Source organism: Grammomys surdaster, unplaced genomic scaffold, assembly GCF_004785775.1.
Source record: "Grammomys surdaster isolate TR1022 unplaced genomic scaffold, NIH_TR_1.0 174, whole genome shotgun sequence".
Lineage (NCBI taxonomy): Eukaryota > Metazoa > Chordata > Mammalia > Rodentia > Muridae > Grammomys > Grammomys surdaster.
The window spans coordinates 19346006-19364948 of NW_021604622.1; the positions used below are offsets into that span (position 1 = coordinate 19346006).

Genomic DNA, 18943 nt, shown 5'->3' on the forward strand with positions numbered 1-18943 from the left:
TTTCCCAAGTCAGCGTTTGTATCTGACACTGTTAGGCAGGGTGTTCCTGCAGGGGACCTGGACAAGGGCATGCTGAGTCCTGAGTGCGTAAATACATGGCCAGGAGCACCCAGTTATTTTCTTCAATACTAAAGGATGGACGACTGACTGTCTGCTCTGGCTGGAGAAAGTAAGAATGTCTCCTCTTCCCCCTTTTAAAATCGAAAGCCCAGACTCTCCTTGGGGTGAGTCCTCTACCTGGACCCCTCAGCTGGAAGGGAAGGGGGAGTATTTTCGTTGGTCCCTAGCTCCCCAGGGACGCCGCCCAGCTCGCACTCACAGAGATGAGCCCAGGATGTGCAGCCAGACCCAGGGCGGCCCCGCCCCTACACGAACTTGACCGCACCCTCTTTCCCGGCGCGGCCAGGCCTGACGTCACAAGGCACCCAGCCGCCAGCACCCCGCGGTGCGCACCCTGCGCCCCGATCGGTCCCCGTTGTCGTCTCCGCTGCTCTCCCGGCGCTCACCGCCAGGCGCGCGCGCGCCCGCGTGCCCGCCCGCCTCCCTCCCTGTCCCCGTCCCCATCCCCGTCCCCGCCTGCAAAACACCGCTGAAGATGGCGAGCCCAGCGCCCGAGGAGCACGCCACCCAAGGATGCCCGGCTACGGAGGAGCAGCAGCCACGACCCGGGGTTCCCGGGGACGAGGCAGGGCCGGAGGGCGCGGGGCCGCAGGTGGAGGAGGCCGCCGGCAGGGTGGCCGCCGCCCTGACCTGGCTGCTCGGGGAGCCCGTGCTGTGGCTGGGCTGGCGCGCCGACGAGCTCCTGAGCTGGAAGAGGCCGCTGCGCAGCCTGCTCGCCTTCCTGGGTGCCAACCTGCTGTTCTGGTGAGCGCTCGGGCTGGGTGGGGGCGCCCCAGAGGGCAGGTGACCTTGGGGCGCCCATGGCCGGATGTGACCTGGCTGGGGAAGGGGGTGCGGCGGGGGGGGGGAACTGGGCGCCGCTGCGGTGGAAGTGACAGCCTGGTCCCACTTGCTTGGTCACCTGTCTGAAACAGGTAGTCACCCACTTCAACTTTCCTCCAGACGCACTTCCCTGTGAGTGGCTGTCACCCTTGCTGCGGGTGTCCAGTCTCCAAGGGGAGGTGATGGTCAGCTGACCCACGTGTGCTCCTGTATCTAGGGATGTTCCAGAGCTCTTGAAAACTTCAGCCCTGGTATTGTTAACTCTCAGGTCTTGACCTGTACTTTCAAGTATGGGCGTACAGAGGCCCGTGGGCTTGAATTAATTTTTGCACCTACGGAGGCGTATCTGGGCCACCTTTGGTACACTCTAAACACTGCTGCCTTCGTAGGCCACCAGAGATGGGCAGTGAATGATTTATTTTCTTTTCCCCTGGAGGGTAGGATTTACTGTCTTTGATCCCAGATGAGAAAGCAGGAGGTAAACAAACAGGTGGATGAGGTACATCGCCCCGCCCCAAGATTGCACAGCTGTGGGAGTGGGGTGGCGTGGAGGTGGGGTGGGGTGGGGGGTAGTAATTTCAGAGGAACTCCTGAGGGAATAGACGAGGGATTTTCTTTGAGTAGCCCCCAATCAACAGGTTTGCCTCACCAGAAAGTCTTCGTTCTGCTTAGGTAAGCATCAGGCAGTGTCTGGCTCCATCACGGGATGCCGAGCCTTAGCCTTATCGTCTGGTACTAGTTCATCAAGGGTGAAGAAAAACCTTTGTTTGCTAAGTGTCTTCATAACGTGCACGGCCCTCGAAGTACAGAATAAGCAGTTTCACTAACAAGTAACTATTTACAGGATGTAGATTTCTTAACCCCAAAGTTGGGAAATAAATAAACGCATAAAAAGAGACGTAGCCTGTTATTTTTTTTTTCTAGATTAATAACTTGAGCAACGTGAAGGATTTTCTTCAGATCCCTGCTGGTCTTGGTTTACTCTGAAAACGAGCTGTGTCTTGTTGCTGTCTGTGGATGTTAATTAACTTTGAGTCTCTCAGCATTGCTGTTTCTGGAGTTTATCCCAGGTCTCTATCCTGTTGTAAAGTTACCTTAGGCCTTAAATAAAGAGGTCATATCATGATGAACTAGGCTGGCCAAGACACCAAGTCTCAGGGCTGTATCTCAATTATTTACTAATAAGCAGCGTGTTTTAGATTTTAAAGTTTTATTTACTTAAAACCACCACAGTTCTAAAGCTTGAAGGTACAAAAAAATGTAAACACTTTGAAAATCTCCCTTTGAAAATCTCTTTCCCACGCCCATCACAGCTTCCTCTCAGAGGCCACATGGGCTGCTAGCTCTCTGAGGTTTTTTGTTTTTTGTTTTTGTTTTTTTCTCTCTTTCGGATGGTGCCTGTTTCAGCAGAAGTTCTCTGTGTTGTGTAGACTGTGGGCTGGCATAGTAAGGATTCCTTGTTTAAGGGTGGGTGCCTTGTTGATGACTCCTTGTTTTGTCAATGCATAGAATTCCTTCCCAACAGCATTGACCCTGCCTTGGAGTTCCCAGCATGTGCATTTTGAGTGTGCTTCACTGAGTCTTTGGTGTGTATCATTTTGTGCATATGAAACCTTTTAAAGGGCGAGTCCCACAACAGAGACAGTTGGGTCAGAGGGCACGCACCCTTGCTTTTTAATGGCTGTCACTGTCTTGTGTGACACCATACTTGTATGACCACCATATTGTTGTTGGGGTTCTACCAGATTATTTGCTCACCCACAGTGAGTGTGACAGCTTGGACCTCTATACTCTTGCCAAGAAGCTTTTGAAAAACGTTTTTCTCTTGTAAATCTAGTAAGTGGAAAGGGCACTTTGGTATGGTTTTAAATTGGCACTTGTCTAAGACTGAATGCTTTTCTTATGCTCAGGGGCACTGTGATGGTCTTTTCTCTGCAGTGCCTATTTGTCTACAGCAAGTCTGGTTTGTTTCTTAACATTGATCTTCTTATTGACTTTCTGGAGCTCTTTTTATATGATGGATTTTACACAATTAATGTAAGGAGTTACGAACATGTTTTCCTGTGATGTATTCTTGCATGTATGCATTTGTGTGTGGGTGTGGTATGTGAGAGTTTATGTGTGTTATGGTCCATATCTATGTGTAGAGGCTATAGGGCCTCATTACTTGCTCTTGTTATTTTTTTCCAACAGGCTTTCTCACTAACCCTGGAGCTCACAAACGTGGCTGGGTTGGTTGGTCACTGAGTCTCAGGGATCTGCCTGTCTCTAGCCCTTCCGTGCTGGAGTTATAGATACATGCTGCCGTCGCTCTGGGCTTGTATGTGGTGCTAAGGATCTGAATGCTCGTGTGACAGGCACATTCCTGACTGAGCCACCTCTCTAGTCTCCCTATGACGTATTCTTTCAGAACCATTGTTGGAGCTATCTTTTTTTTGTATAAATAATTAAAAGGTATATCTGATATTTTTCAGGAGTATTGTCTCATGTCCGTCTTACTTATCACCGATGGGAAGACACACAGTGGCAAGAAAGTGAACTTAGGATCTTATTTGTTTTTGTTTTTTTCCTGTTTGCAGTAGCTGAATTCCATGCATGCATTTCCTCTGACAGATAACCATTCTGCTCTCAGAATCCTGAAGCAATTGCTGCTTTTGGACTTTAGAACTTTATTTATTTTTATTGATGCCATAACTATTTTTAAAATCTTCCTTATTAGTTTCTTTGGACTTAAAATATGCTGCTTATAGCTTAAAACTTAAAAAAAAAGCTAGTTTATTTCTTCTCCAATGAAATAAGACCTTTGTTTTCATTCCTTTGTTTTTTCCTCTTCTGCACCGCAGACAGTATTTCGCTGTGTAGCCCTGCATGGCTGTCCAGGAATTTGCTCTGTAGACCAGGCTGGCCTCGAACTCACTGAGATTCTCCTGCTTTTGCCTCCTGAGTGCTTATAGACATGAGCCACTACTGTCCAGTGCTTTTTTTAAAAAAAAGATTTATTTATTTATTTATTTATTTATTTTATGTATATGAGTACAATTCAGATATACCAGAAGAAGGTGTCAGATCCCATTACAGATGGTTGTGAACCACCATGTGGTTGCTGGGAATTGAACTCAGGACCTCTGAAAAAGCAGTCAGTGCTCTTAACCACTGAGCCATCTCTCCAGCCCCAGCTTTTTTAAAAAATAAAAACAGGTAATTACTCTGTTACCCAAACTGATCTTAAAACTAAGATAATCCTGCCACCTCAGCTTCCAAAGCCCTAAGACTCGGTGTGAGCCATTATTCCTGGTTATAGATGACCTCATTTGGTTCTTTAATTTTCTGTGTCCTGGGAATGCTAACGCTTTTGTCTTCTATGAAAAAAATATGAAGAAGTCAATATGTTAAACATATAATGAGCTGTAGAATTCGACCCTGTCTCAAGAACAAGCACATAAAACCCCCCAATTTTAGCAAAAGCGAAGGGCGCTTCATTTATCATTGCTGCTGTTCTCTTCTTGTGGAAGTTAACTTTGTAAACATACAGTTCACCTGAGTTAATACCTAGTGCTTATAATTGCTTTCAGGGTTTTGAATTTGACTCAGGAATTCTGACACTCACTACCTGCCCGTGATCTATGACAGTAAGGCTGTGCACTGGAAAGCCGGGATTGAAACAGGTTAGATTAGCTCTAGTATATAGTCAGCAAACATTTGGATAGCCGTTTTGAGGAAGTATAATTCACTTTGTGATGGTCTGGCTGGGACATTGTCATTGTGGATGGGAGAGACTTAGTGTCCTCATGGATTTGGATAAAACTGGGCCTTGAGGAACAGAAGGGGTTTTAGTAGATCTTGGACCAGGATAACTGTCTAACTGTAAGGAATATACCCAGTGAAAGAAAGACATCTTTAAAGGCATACTCAGAATTTCATCTATAAGTCAATCTTGTAGAGAAAAAGCACCAAGGTTTTGACTAGGTGCTGTGGGAATACATTTGGGGTACAGTGCTTGCCAGAGATGCTATGTTTAGTGATTGAACTTAATTTTTCTTTAAGGACAATACAAAAAAATGTCCTGTGAAGTGTGCATAAATATTAAAATAATAAACAAATTGGTGATCACTTATTCCTACCATGGACAATTCATTGCTGTGAAGAGGCGCCATGACCACGTCAACTCTTACATTTAATTGGGGCTGGCTTACAGTTTTAGAGGTTCAGTCCATTATCATCATGGAGGGAAGCATGGCAACTTGCAGGGAGACATGATGCTGGACGAGAGTTCTACATCTTGATCTGAAGGCTTCCAGAAGGAGGCTGTCTTCTGTATTGGGCAGATCTTGAGCACTAGGCACCCTCAATGCCTGCTTACACAGTGACACACTTCCTCCAACAAGGCCACACCTCCTGATGGTGCTACTTCCCACAGGCTGAGCTTTCAAACATATGAGTCTGTGGGGGTCAAACCTATTCAACACACCACAGATAACTACACAGCGCTGAAGATAAACATGGATGAACTTTACAAATGTAGTTTGGGATAAAAAAGCACAAAGTGACCCTGCAGGGCCACTGGGTCTTGCAGTGTTGCAGAATGACTTAAGTTAAAGTTCAAAGATGTGTGTGGAAGGAAAGCAGACTGATTTAATGACATGCTTGGGAAATAAGACCCCAAACATCGTGTTCTTTTGCATACATATTCTTATATATGATCTACTTAAGAAAAATGCTAACACGTGAAGAAGTGCCAAAAATAGATGTTTAGTCATATCATGGTGAAGTAAGATTAAATGTAGGCTGCATATAATGCCAGTCTTTAGAATCAAGGTTTCCACAATGAAAGTGAACTGGTCCACAGTTCAGTAGTCCTGGGACTGACTGTGCCAGGCTTCAGAATACACGGTCTTACCCATTTAACTTGCAAGAAACACATTTTTGAAAGTCCTTTTCTTAATTTTGTTTTGTTTTTTGAGACAGGGTTTCTCTGTGAAGCCCTGGCTGTCCTGGAACTCACTCTGTAGACCAGGCTGGCCTTGAACTCAGAAATCCACCTGCCTCTGCCTCCCAAGTGCTGGGACTAAAGGCGTGCGCCACCACCACCCAGCCCCTAATTTTTAAAATAACAAATATGACTTCATACTTCCAAAGTTTAAAAAGGCAGAAAAGAATAAGCATTTTAGAAGTCTTCCCCATGCCTGGCACCTAGCCTTCTCACAAGGGCAGCTAGAGTTACAGTTTTAAACTCAGCTTGAAGTGAACCCAGTGAAACAGAAATGACAGTTTACTTTTTAAAAGATTTATGTTTTCATTTCTAATTGTGTGTGTGTGTAAGGTCTTTTTCTGCATACATGTGCCTGTGAAGGCCAGAGGACACTGGAAATGTGTGTAAGGTCTTTTTCTGCATGTGAATACATGTGCCTGTGAAGGCCAGAGGACACTGGATCACCTGGAGTTGGAGTTACAGGAGATTGTGAGCCACCTTAGGTGTGTGCTGGGAACTCAACCCAGGTCCTCTGCAAGGGCTACAAGTGCTCTTAACTACTAAGCCATCTCTTCAGCTGAATACTTTGGTTTTAAAGAATCAGCTTTTTATTTACACTAAAAAGAAAATATTGTATGTGTATGTAAATATATACATGTGTGTATCTGTGTGTGTGTGTACATGCATATATGATCACAATGGCAATCAATATTTAAAGTATTCTATTGTGTCTTAGTTACTTTTCTTTTGCTGTGACAAACATTCTGTGACCAGGCAACTCAAAGGAAAGCCTTTAGTTTGGGGGCTCACTGTTCCAGAGAGTTAGAGTCCATGACCATGATGGTGAGGAGCGAGTCAGCAGGCAGGCAGGCAGACAGACAGCAGGCAGGCAGGCAGACAGGCAGGCAGGCAGCAGGCAGCAGGCAGACAGGCAGGCAGGCAGCAGGCAGGCAGGCAGCAGGCAGACAGGCAGGCAGGCAGCAGGCAGCAGGCAGCAGGCAGACAGGCAGGCAGCAGGCAGCAGGCAGCAGGCAGCAGGCAGCAGGCAGCAGGCAGACAGGCAGGCAGCAGGCAGCAGGCAAGCAGACAGGCAGACAAGCATGGTGCTGGAGCAGTAGCTGAGAGAGGGCTTATGTCTGGTCAACAAGCACAAGGCAGAGAGAGCTCACTGGAACTGACTTAGCCTTTGAAACCTCAAATCCCACTCCCAGGGCTGCACCTTCTCCAACAAGGCCTCACCTCCTAATTCTTCCCAAATAGTTCTGTCTACTGTGGGCCAAGCATTTATATGAACCTAAGGAGCCCATTCTCATTCAAACCACCACAAAGTATTTTGGTCTGCTTCCTGTCGGTCCTCACTTCAGGGTCTGATCTACTTTACTACGACCTCAGTCTCTTTTCCATTAAGTTCCACATAATGATAGCATATGTCATTGCTGTCTTTTGTGTCTGACCTCACTGAGTTTGTGTCAAGTTTTAAGCTTCATTCCTGCTATGTGCATCAGTTATTTGTTTTTGTTTTGTTTTTGTTTCGAGTCAGGATTTCTTTGTGTAGCCCTGGCTGTCTTGGAACTAGCTCTGTAGACCAGGCTCGCCTCGTACTCACAAAGATCCATCTGCCTCTGCATCCTAAGTGCTGGGATTAAAGGCATCTGGTGCATTGTTCATTTTATTTGTTTTATTATTATTATTATTATTATTATTACTACTGAGTACTATGCTACTTTGGAGGAATGTGTCCAATTGGTGTCTCCATTTACAAGCTGATATTCATATAAAGAATTTTCATGCTTGCCCATTATTATTTCGTATTATTAAAGTTACTGGAAAGCTCAGGGACAAGCCTGAGTGGGAAGTTGTTAAGTGGTAATCTGGACTTTGTTATTGACTCATGATATTGGCCCTGGACAAGGATGGAATGGAGCTAAAACGCCCATCTTACAAGTCTCCTTGCCGGCCATGATTCTGAAATATTATTAAAGCATCTCCTTTTTTGAGTCACGTGCCTCTGCAGCTTAAAAAGCTGCTTTGATCAAGCTTTGAACTCACCGTTGGTGGCCGTGAGATCTAAAAGGCTATATGGAGGAGTTTTGCTTCATGTCTCGCATTATGTGAAGATATTTCCTTCCATCTGTGGAACTATTAAAATGCAGTGAATTGGTATCCTTGAGATGGCTACACAGGGACACACCTCGCAGGGGGACCTTGGGCCCCTTGACTTTTGAAGCATCTTGGGTACATTCTGGAATGCTGATAGGACCCATTGAGAATCCTAGGAGTGCCATCTGTGGCATTGGTTCAGAAAGTGGCACATTCCAGCCTCCCACTTGGTGTCAAGCATGCCCCCTCCCCTGCTCTGATGGTTCCCCAGCTTGCAGTGTGAGCATGCACTAGCTGCCACATTTCCTGCTGGTCAGCCATGCAGATACCCGGCCCTCCCTAAGCCTCGCTCACCAGAATCCCTTGGCTTCTCCAGCTCTCCAGGTTACTGGATACACACTCTGGTTTGAGGAGCATCAGGTTTGAGCACTTTCTAGAGGTGTGAGTCCTCTTCTTTATAAGATACACATTTCTATTGCTCTCTGACTAGCTAGTACACATCCTTACCCGGAGCTACTGGCTTCACCTTGGTGATATCTCCAGTCACCAGTGGCTACACCTTGGTGATATCTGCAGTCACCAGCATCCCAGTCCCACCTGTAACAGCCGGAAAAACTATGACATTGGTGGCTTGTCAAAGTTTGTTGATTGTAATTATTATAAGAGATTTTCATATCTAGCACCTCATTTACATCTAATTTACATATACGTTATCCCCATCTTACACACAAAGGAGCAAAGGCTCGTTGAAGTGAACTTAACCACCGAGAATGACTGCCTATGCACTGTTCAGTAGAGAATTTGCCATGGGGGCAATTAGTCTGCTCTTGCCTTGCCCATTGCAGTGGGCAGTAGGTTCTTGGGGGCTATGAACACCTGAAATATGGATAGGAAAGCTGTTTTGCAACCCCTTTGGGTTGGGCAACCCTTTTATAGGGGGTCACTTAAAACCATTAAAAAATATAGGATTTATATTACTATTCATAACACTAGCAAATTATAGTTATGAAGTAGCAATGAAATAATTTTATGGTTGGGGGTCCCTACAACATGAGGAACTGTATTAAAGGGTTGCAGTGTTAGGCAGATTGGGAACCAGTGGGCTGGAGTGACTCAGTGCTTTTCTTATATGTGTGTGTGTGTATGTGTGTGTCCCTGTGTGTGTGTGTGTGTATGTGTGTGTGTGTGTGTGTGTGTGTGTGTGTGTGATGCAGTCACCTGTGGGACAGTGGACCATTATGTTATGTTACCCCTCTGGTTTATGTTGTGTTTTATTTTGATGCTTTCCCCCCCCTACTCAAAAATTTCACTACAAATAACATTAGATGACAGTCACTTCAGTAACACCTCCCCTTTATACAAACAAAAGGAGGAACTATGGGACAGTGGACCATGCCAGCAATCTTGGTAAGGTAGAGTGGGTCTGAGATCCTGGGACTTGGGTACTCACCTGAGACGGTAGGAGCCCCACTGCTCCCTACGAGATTCCTGGCTGGGGACATGAGAAGACCTTTGCCTACAGAGCCACAGCCTAAGTCTCCCATAGAAGGTCTTTCTGCACTTCAGACAACTGTTGTCACCTTCGCTGATGAGCTAAGCTGGAGTTCCCATTCCCTTGGGCCAGGCTAGTCGCTATCCTCAGCCTGTGGTCTCCCAATCTTTTGTTCCTGATTCCTCTGTGTGACACCCCAACAGCGACTGGAGGTCTGGGAGTCAAGGAACTCTAACTTCAGCCCCTCTCATCTCAGATTGTGTTTTCCCACCCCCTGAGCAGTGTTTCAGCGCTTCCCTATAGCCTAACAGCCGAAAGTGGCTGTCTGGGATAAGTACAATCAAACTTCCCATGGTTTGTCTCCCCAACGGCATGTCCTACACTCTCAATGGTGGGACCAGAATGTAGACTCACAGTCACTTGTGAGGTTATGTGTGGATATTAGGAGTCAACATTGGGTGCCTTCCTGTAGTACTCTCTATTGTAGTTTTGTTTGCGACAGGATGTCTCACTGAACCCGGAGCTTGCCATTTTAGTTAGACTGGCTGTTGCTGAGTCCGTACGACCTGCTTTGCTTGTCTCTGTCCTGTAGAACTGGGGTGACAGGCAGCCACCACTATGCCTGGCTTTCTCTGTGGGTGCTGGGGATTGAACTCAGGTCCTTATGTTGGCATTGCACATTTTACCTATTGAGCCATCTCTTCATGTCCTTGATAAATGAGTTTTTAATTATATTTAGTTTATGTAAAGCGTCCCTTGTGGTTAATGGCCAGCCTGTTAGACACAGAGTTCTTGATGATAGGTATGAGGACGAGTCATGAAGCATGTTGCGGTAATATTTTAAAATCAGCGCCACTCAATCTGGCTTGTTCTTAATCAGCCGTCACTAGCCCAGGCCTGAGAATTCGCCGCTGCTGCTTGGCTCAGGCCTCCAGCTCAGGCAGCCAGAGACACCAGCCCTGCCACCCATGAGACTCCAGCATGGGGGATGGCTCTGCCAATCTTCCACGCTGTCTCCACAAGGCTGGGCTGAGCCCAGACCATCCCGCCATCTACGCGGTACCCAGTAGAAATGAGACTCTAATGTTTAAGGATTATCCAATAGCTTTATATATCTGGTAATGCTCAATAACAAGATGCCCACACAATTAGAGGTGTAACCCAATACCCAACCTAGGTATATCAACTACCTTTGACTGCTAGAGACACTTGCACGTCTGCTGCCATGTTCCCCTCTTTCTGGTCCTCCCCCCAGCTCCTCTTTTTCCTTCTTCTCTTCCTCTCTTTACTCTTCCTCTTCCTACTCCTCCCACCTTAGCTCCTCACAAAGATATGCTGCTACACATTTTCATAAATTCAGCATTCCATGGCTTAAAAGAATACCATGAGAAAACTCGGATCGGGCTTTCCAATATTACGTAATTACAGTTAGCGATTCTAGGACAGAATAAAGATGCTGCTGTTGGGGGGTGGCTGTTTTTGCATCGGTTAGAATTAGTTTTTACCTTACTAATGGGTTGAGTCAAAATTGCTTGCTCATTCTTTGTCCTGGGTTGAATAAGAAATGTTCCCCAGAGTCTCAGACATTTGAATAGTTGGTGCCTAGTTGATGGTGCTGTCTTAGAGGACTTAGGAGGTGTGACTTTGTTGGAGAAGGCATGTCATTGGGGCTCTTTCAGGTTTGCCCTGTATGCTTCTGGTTTATGGTTCATGTGAGTCCTCAGTTTCCCACTCCGGCTGCCATGCCTTCACTATGAGAGACTAATCCTTGGAACATATGTCCAAATAAACTCTTCCAGAAGTTACCTTGATCGCGGTGTTTTATCGCAACAATAGAAAGAAATAACTACATTTCTCTTTGACCTGGGTTACCAGGAGACACAGGTGAGCATATGTTCAGTCTGGTGCTGGATCCAGGGATGGAGCAGAAGTCCAAGGGCTACACTTGCTCCTGAGGAGCTTTCCTTCCCCTGGGGAAGGCACCACTGGTTCACCAAGTTGAACCAAACAGTCCATCTTGGTTCTGAGTTGTATGTCATAGTCTCCAAGCCTTTATAGGTTAGGGAAAGTGCAGATCTGGGTAGTTTGGCAATGCCGGTGCAAGCTTTTGTGTAGTGTGTTTTATAGGGTCTAGAGAAGGAGTTCGATTTTACACATGAGGTTAATGCCGAGAGCTTTTGCCATAGGTGAATTAGGAATGAAGAAGGGGTGGGCTCTAGGTGCTCCCAGACTAGGGGGCGCTTATTTGGACCCCCAGGGATGTGACTGGAGGAGTTGGAAGGATGATATGGTATATCAAAAGCAGTAGATGATCTGAAAGACAGACCTCTAGAAGATGGGATGCTTCTAGGTGAGCCAAATTGTCTTCCTCTAGCCCCAGGATGGGAGAGCTGGTTTGAAAGGGGGCCTTCAAAATAGAAAGGACTCAGTCCATTAAAAACAGCTATAGCCCTTTAGATAGTGAGCTTTCAGCAAATGTTTCTTGAGCAATGGCTTCTTGATGGACACAGTAGCTCTTTGTGAGGCGGTCTCTGTGCCTCGCTCCTCAGTAACCAACAAAAAGCAGGGCTGATCTCAGCAGCTCGGCGCTTATTTTTTTAAACCAATGGAGATTGCCTCTGCGCTGTGGCAGCCATGAACCTCAGAGACACCTCTTAAGGCAGTTTCGGTGATTATTGCACGGATTTAGCTAATCACTTTACCTCGGCTCCATTTGGCTTGTCTGTCTTTTTATCTCGTTCTGTGCACGAATGTTCTCAGGCTGCCCAATTGATCCAAATGAGTACAAGTAAATGAGGTGTGTCATTATTCTTGCTGCTGGGAATGGAAGGATGACACAGACATGGTCTCATCCCCCTGGGGGTTGGGGACGAGGAGGGAAGCAAGTTTGTGACTATGTGTAAGACCGTTATGCTGTAATGTTAAGCTGTCACTCGGGAGACAGGAAGAAGCAGCATGAGTTTTTAGCCAGTGAATGAAGAGATGCTAGGCTTTTAAAGTGTCCCCTAAAAATTCACATGCTGGAAATGTAATCCTCAAATTTATCTTAATGGGATTTATAAGTAGAAACTTTAAGAGGTGGTAATTAAGGTCAGTTGTGGTCATAACACAAGACCCCAGAAAAGGAAAGAAGCCCAGAGCTGATGTGTTTGGTCTGTCATATTACGCTGCAGCAAGAGGCCCTTACCTGGTGATGATGTCATTTTTTCTGGCTTCCTAGCCACCAGAAACACATCCAAACAATATTTTATTCTTCGAAAATTCTCCTATCCATAGTTATTCAGTTAGAGTAACAAAATCGACTAAGACAAGAGGGTATCAGGATTGAGGGCGAGGGACACAGGTTGATCAGTACATAAAAGGGGCAGCCAAGCTGCTGTTTTGTTTTGACTGCTGAGTTGGTTTATGGAAACAGAACACGGCAGTGGATGTGAATGTCTTCATAGAGGGAAAGAGACAGAGATAGAGAGTGGGGAGGTAGCTTTATGTGCTAGCTGGAAGGAGAACGTTTGAGACATCAGTTTATGAAGAGGTTATTATTGGACCGTGCAATATCCTCACTCCATTCCTTATGCCACAGTACTAGGGACAGAACCTAGCTGCTACAGCACACACACAGGCTAGCCAAGTGCTCTACCGCTGAACTATCCAGCCCATTTAAAAAGTTGAGACATGATCTCGATTAGTTGCCCAGGCTAGCCTTGAACTTGTGTCCCTCCTACCTTACCTCTTAACTAGCTGGAAGTAGTTCCTCCTTTTCTCTAGGGAAAGAAAGTGTTTCTATAGCTTAGAAGTTTATGCTGCAATCCTACCAGATTCTGCCCACCAGCTTTCTATCCGCTCTCCATATGAATTAGGGGAGCAGGAGCCAGGGGGATGGGGACCAGCTAGGACACTGCTGCAGAATGCTTGGTGTGTGTGTGAGGGGGTCGCTGGATGAAGGTGTTTTCAGTATGTGTGGGAAAGAGGAAATGGATTCAGCTAAAACTGAGGGTAAATTCTGAGAGGGTTGGTGGTGGGAAGTGGGTTAGTTGACTCCCCCAAGTGACTGAGAATGTCAGTTATCAACTTGAGGGTCATTAGGGGTCCACCCCAATAGGGGTTCTGTCTAGTTTTGACAATTTTGAGTTGTGTGGGCCTGTGACTTCCCAGGCAGTCACTTACATAGGTGGCTCTGGGTCAGGCCCAGGGACTGGTGCCTCAGGTTTGGTCTGCATGGAAGCGCACAGCTGGGCTCGTTGCAGTTTAGTTCTTGCAGATTTATGAGTGTGTGAAATTTCTGGGGAGCATTTGTTGGGAATGATGTCACAGGGGAAAATGCTGAGGATGCCAGTGTTGTCAAGTGGGGTGACTCAAAGAAGAGCCTCGTGGAGAGGAGCATTGTGGGGCAGTTCCAGGTTTACAGTTCTCCTGAGAAGCTAACAGAGGCCAGCACTGGGAGTGAGGCCCGCCTTTGATTAGCATCCCTGGCTGGTTCAGCATCAGTTTTCACAGAGAGCTGAGGAGCCCAGACTCTACTTGAAGAGGGCGATGTGGAGGGTTACGATTCTCTCTCTCTCTCTCTCTCTTTCCCTCCCTCCCTCCCTCCCTCTCTCTCTCTATCCCTCTCTCTCCCTCTCCCTCTCTCTCTCTCTCTCTCTCTCTCTCTCTCTCTCTCTCTCTCACACACACACACACACACACACACACACACACACATCTCCTCCTTGCTTCAATGACATGGCTCTGTATTTCTGGGCCCCTGTGTGATTTGATCTTAGACTATTTTTGATTTGGTCACTGGAGGAGTTCTAGTAGCCTAAGAAATCCTTTCCCCCACTGCATCTGTCCTCAGTTTACACATGATTCTCTGGTAGTAACAGGAAAAGCTGGGACTATGGAGGGCCATGGGGTCACTGAAAGGAGAAGTGTGGGGAACGGGATTAGTGTCCCTACAAGAGAGACTTCATGGAGCTCATCCTCTTCCCCAACCATGTGGAAACATGGCAAGAAGGTGCCATTCACAAATCAGGAAGTGAACCTCAACAGATGATATCTATAGGTGTCTTCGTCCCTTTCAATACATTCGTGACTTACATGCTGCAGAGTTGATGGCTTTCTTTGCTTAACAGCCCAAGCCAGCCAAGACTTTGATTCAGTGTTTAGTCAGAAGTAGCATGGCCTGCATCCTTGCAAATTTTCTGTGTTTTCCCTAGCACTCTCTGGTTATTTTGCAAAATCCTAGATGTCTGGGTGGGTGCTCTGAAGCACAGTGGAGTTTATAGAGAAAGGAGCAATGGATAGCAACTTGCTGTTGACCTATGAGGAGTGGACCCGAAGGGGCTGAGTTTGACAGTAACTTTTCTTCAGGTACTGAGAACAGAATAGAGACAGGTGTGCTCACAGTGGGAGGCTGGTCATGGCATCTGACCTCTCCCTGAAGGAGGAGATGGTGTCTGGTAGGACAGAGGAAGGGAAGGCAGGCTGAGGAATCTGCAGAAGCTCACTGATTAGCATCAGTTGCTATGGGAAGGATTTCATCACAGTACAAATGATTAGGACATATGGGGTCATGACACTCTTGGCTTTATGTCTGTTTTATCATTTTCTCTGATATTTTGGATCACATTCTGGGTCTTCCTCATTGCCTTTAAGGATTAATTTCTTTCCAATGTGTGTTTCTCAATGGAACAGTACTACATGTATGGTATTTGGTGTTAGATTAATACTATTTTTTTTGTGGGGAATTTCCCATTATAAAAGATAAAAAATCAAGTCCATGTTATATCTGCGGATTATGACAGACACTGAGGATGCTGGGAACCTTAAGATATTTGGGGATTCTGCCCCATGCTCCTTGGTCCTGTTGATCTGAGTTTACTTGGAATGACCTTTGTGAGGTGGGCGTACAGTGCCCATGTGGGACATGCTGCATGCAGATCACTCACAGCCACACTCCTGGTTGTGATTCCAGACATGGAATGTCTTCAGGGTTTTTCCGAGCTGACAGTCTTTTTATTTTATTACAGTCAAGGCTGAGAACATCACTTCTCATAACAAAACGACAGAAGTATGTTTAGGGCCATTTTAGAAAATGTAGTTAGGAAAGCTGTCCTAATCCCTGGCCCAAATTCATTATTATCTTGAAAATGAAACTCAAGTCCCCAATTTAAACATCAATTTAAAAAAGATTAAATGTTCTAACGTGATGCAACCTCAAACATACTAAGTTGATAGGAACGTGCTGAAGGATGGTGGTAGGCTAATATGAGAAATCTCTGTTTTCAATGACTACATCGCTAAGTTTCTAGAAAGTAGGAAACTCTCCACAGTAACACACAGATTTAGTGACATAGTATAATCTGGGGTCCACACAGATGTTTCTGGAAGCCCTTGCCGATATTGGGTGGCATATGTTTAGTACTGAGGCCAGGGTGAAGTTGCGCAGTGCATCATGGGAAGACTGCGAGGATCACCTTAGATTCATTGCACTTTTGATTCTGAATTCCCTTCAGTATGGCAGGACGCCTCACGTTCAGTCACGCAGCCCCCAGTTAAGGAATCTCTATCTCAGAAGACAGTCGGCTCACTCCTCCACTGAAAACCCCAGGTGTCTCCCATAGCTTGCTTTTCCTATCAAGCTTTTAGAGCAGGAAATAAGAGATTTTCCCAGCACACAGAGGAGCTTAATTCCTACTGGGATCCCCACCTCCACAGGAACTTCCTATCCCCATAGAGGCTTCCCTCCCCCACAGAAGTCCCCACCCACACGGAGGCCCCCATTCCACCATCACAGAAGTCCCCACCCTCACAGAAGTCTCCACCCCCACAGCAGCAACCTTTGTTTTCTGCTTCAGGCCTCAGTTACCAGGCTGGGCTACAGTTTGAGTTGTGGAGTGACCTAGTTTCATCATATTTCACTTCCTCTTTGTGTTTGCCCTTTTGACCCAGAAATGGCTCTTAGTGGATAGGTAAAGTGTCATGTAGGGTAGGGTGGAGGTGTTCGGATGCTGCCTTTGGTGACACTGCCTTTAAGGAGGATGTTTGGAACACCGTGGGTGGGTGGAGTTGGATTTCCAGGCTGCAGTGCAGGTGTTGGCGTTGGCAGGGCGCAGAGGATGTTGGGAGTTACGTATGCACATATCCCTCACTGACCCAGTCACCACCATGCAGCCATTAGCTCCCTAAAGACCACTGAGACAGTGCATCAAGGCTTCTGTTTCAGGCTCTGTCATGTCTCTGCCTTCCTCGCCTAGCCTGTTCTCTGTCATCAGGCTTCACGGTCGCCTCCTCAGCCAAGATGTTTCTGGCTACCTGATCTCGGGCTTGTCTCTTACATTCATGTATCTTTTGTTGTTAAAGTGGAATATCCACAAATGGGTATTTATAAAGAACAGGGACACACACACACACAGACACACACACACACACTCACACCTCCAGTCGTAACCAACTAGTCCATGGATAACAGCATTAATGTATTCACAAGGGCGGGAGCCCTTGACCTAAATCAGTTCTATTGCCCCATCTCCCAACACTGTTGCACCGGATACTAAATTGCCAGCATATGAACTTTGAGGTACACATTTTGAACAATAATAACATCTATGAGTTTCTTTTTCTTTCTTTTGCAAAACGAAAATATTTCATTTAGAATGTTTATGTGTGATATACTAACAAACCAAATTTTCCCAAAAAGTATTTTGTAGAACCCCTAAATACCTCATAAGTCAGCCTTCAAGGTTGTTTGAAGTTAATTTAAGGTCATATTTAACAATTACTGTAATTATGAATCTGGAGAAATGCTTTCTTTAATCTAAATTACGATGTGTAAAACCCAGCGTACATTAGAATTGAATTATCAATACATGCCAGGGACACTTCTGACCCTGATGTATTTTTAGACAGGTGAGGACACGACAGATAGGATATAGTATTTGTACAGAAAATGAGATTTGACCTCATGAATAAATAAGATGGCCCTTGTCTAGTTCAGAGGACTGTCAATCCTTTAACACAAAACCCTGCACTAGAGCAGTAAAAAGCCTTGTTTGTGTTCAAACACTGGTGCAGAAGGGCACTGTGCAGAATTTAAATAAGTGCCCTCGCTTCCTCGTTCTGTACTCAGCACCGAGGACTGGGCCAAGGAATGTCTATATTTTCTTTGGAGATATTTTTTTTCTCAATCGAATACAACTTTACTTCAGAAAAACACATCCATTAAGACTTCATTGGCCTTAACTGCTTTTTTTATACTTCATTCCTGTAAAATATATTAATACTAAAGTCTCTCGAGAGGTGAGTTAGGAGTAGGTTTGGGGAACGGAAGTTGAGACTGACTAGACCGGAAGTTGAGACTGATCAGCCCGGAAGTTGAGAGGACTAGCCGAAGCCTACCTTGCGCTCACAGCACTCCTCCTCCTCCAGCGCCCTAAGCAGCTTCTGTTTCAGCTTCTGTTCTTCAATTTGTTAAAACTTGAAGGCATTTTATTTACTTCTCTGTGTGCTTATTTTCTGAGTCGTAGAGTCAGAATTGCAAATGCTGTCAACTTGATTTAGATCAAAGACAAAACTGCCGAGACAGAACCTATGATACGGAGAATAATGCACATAAAAGCCAGGTCCCATCGTATGTGTCGTGTGCGCGTGTACACACACACACACACACACACGCACACCCTTAAACACATGAAGACCCAGATACATACACGGGGATATATTTTTGTAAACAGATGTTTATATCTGTATACACACACACATACACAGATATAGGCACATACGCATGTACATGCACGTACACACATACAATCCAGACACAGATGTGCAGGCATACACATATGTACATACACAGACACAGGCAAACACATACAGATGTGTACACAGACACACGCTACACATGGACACACACAGAGACATATGCACACACATACATACACAGGTGTACAGTCATCTACACAGATGCACATGCCCACATACGGAAGACACATGCACAGACACATGATCACCTTCGACCTCTGTAACTTCACTGGCCTTGGAGAACGACTGTGATCGTCTTTGGCTGTGCTTCACTTCCCCAGACCTGTTTCTCTCAGCCTCACATCCGCAGCTATCCTTAGACTATCCTAACTACGATTCTTCAGGAGCCTTAAAACATAGCCACATCTTGACTTAGCGCTCTAAGGGAGACCCGGGAGGAACTAGGGGTCAGGAGAGAGGGTTTTTTTAGGGGGGGTCCCACTTCTGGAAATTACTTAAGTGGTGATTTGTTCTAAGCTTTTTGTTTTTTTGCCACATAAACTTTTTCTGCTGTGCTTCCGCTGTGAGTGTTCATATCACAGGTTTTGGTTGTTTCTGGTGAAGCTAAGTAGATATCATGTTTCTCCTTCTCCTTCTCCTTCTCCTTCTCCTCCTCTTCTTCCTCCTCCCCCTTCTCCCCCTTCTCCCCCTCCCCCTCCCCCTCC

At 45.8% G+C, this 18943-nt stretch overlaps 1 protein-coding gene across 1 annotated transcript in view; it reads left to right on the forward strand.

Annotated features, from left to right (window-relative positions):
- The first annotated feature begins 443 nt into the window (after positions 1-443).
- The window catches only part of Retreg1 (reticulophagy regulator 1), a 135245-nt gene continuing 116745 nt past the window's right edge, over positions 444-18943 (forward strand). The window contains exon 1 of the mRNA XM_028767651.1: positions 444-864. Coding sequence (XP_028623484.1) covers positions 596-864 — 269 coding nt within the window. The 5' untranslated portion in view covers positions 444-595. The remainder of the gene's footprint in view (positions 865-18943) is intronic.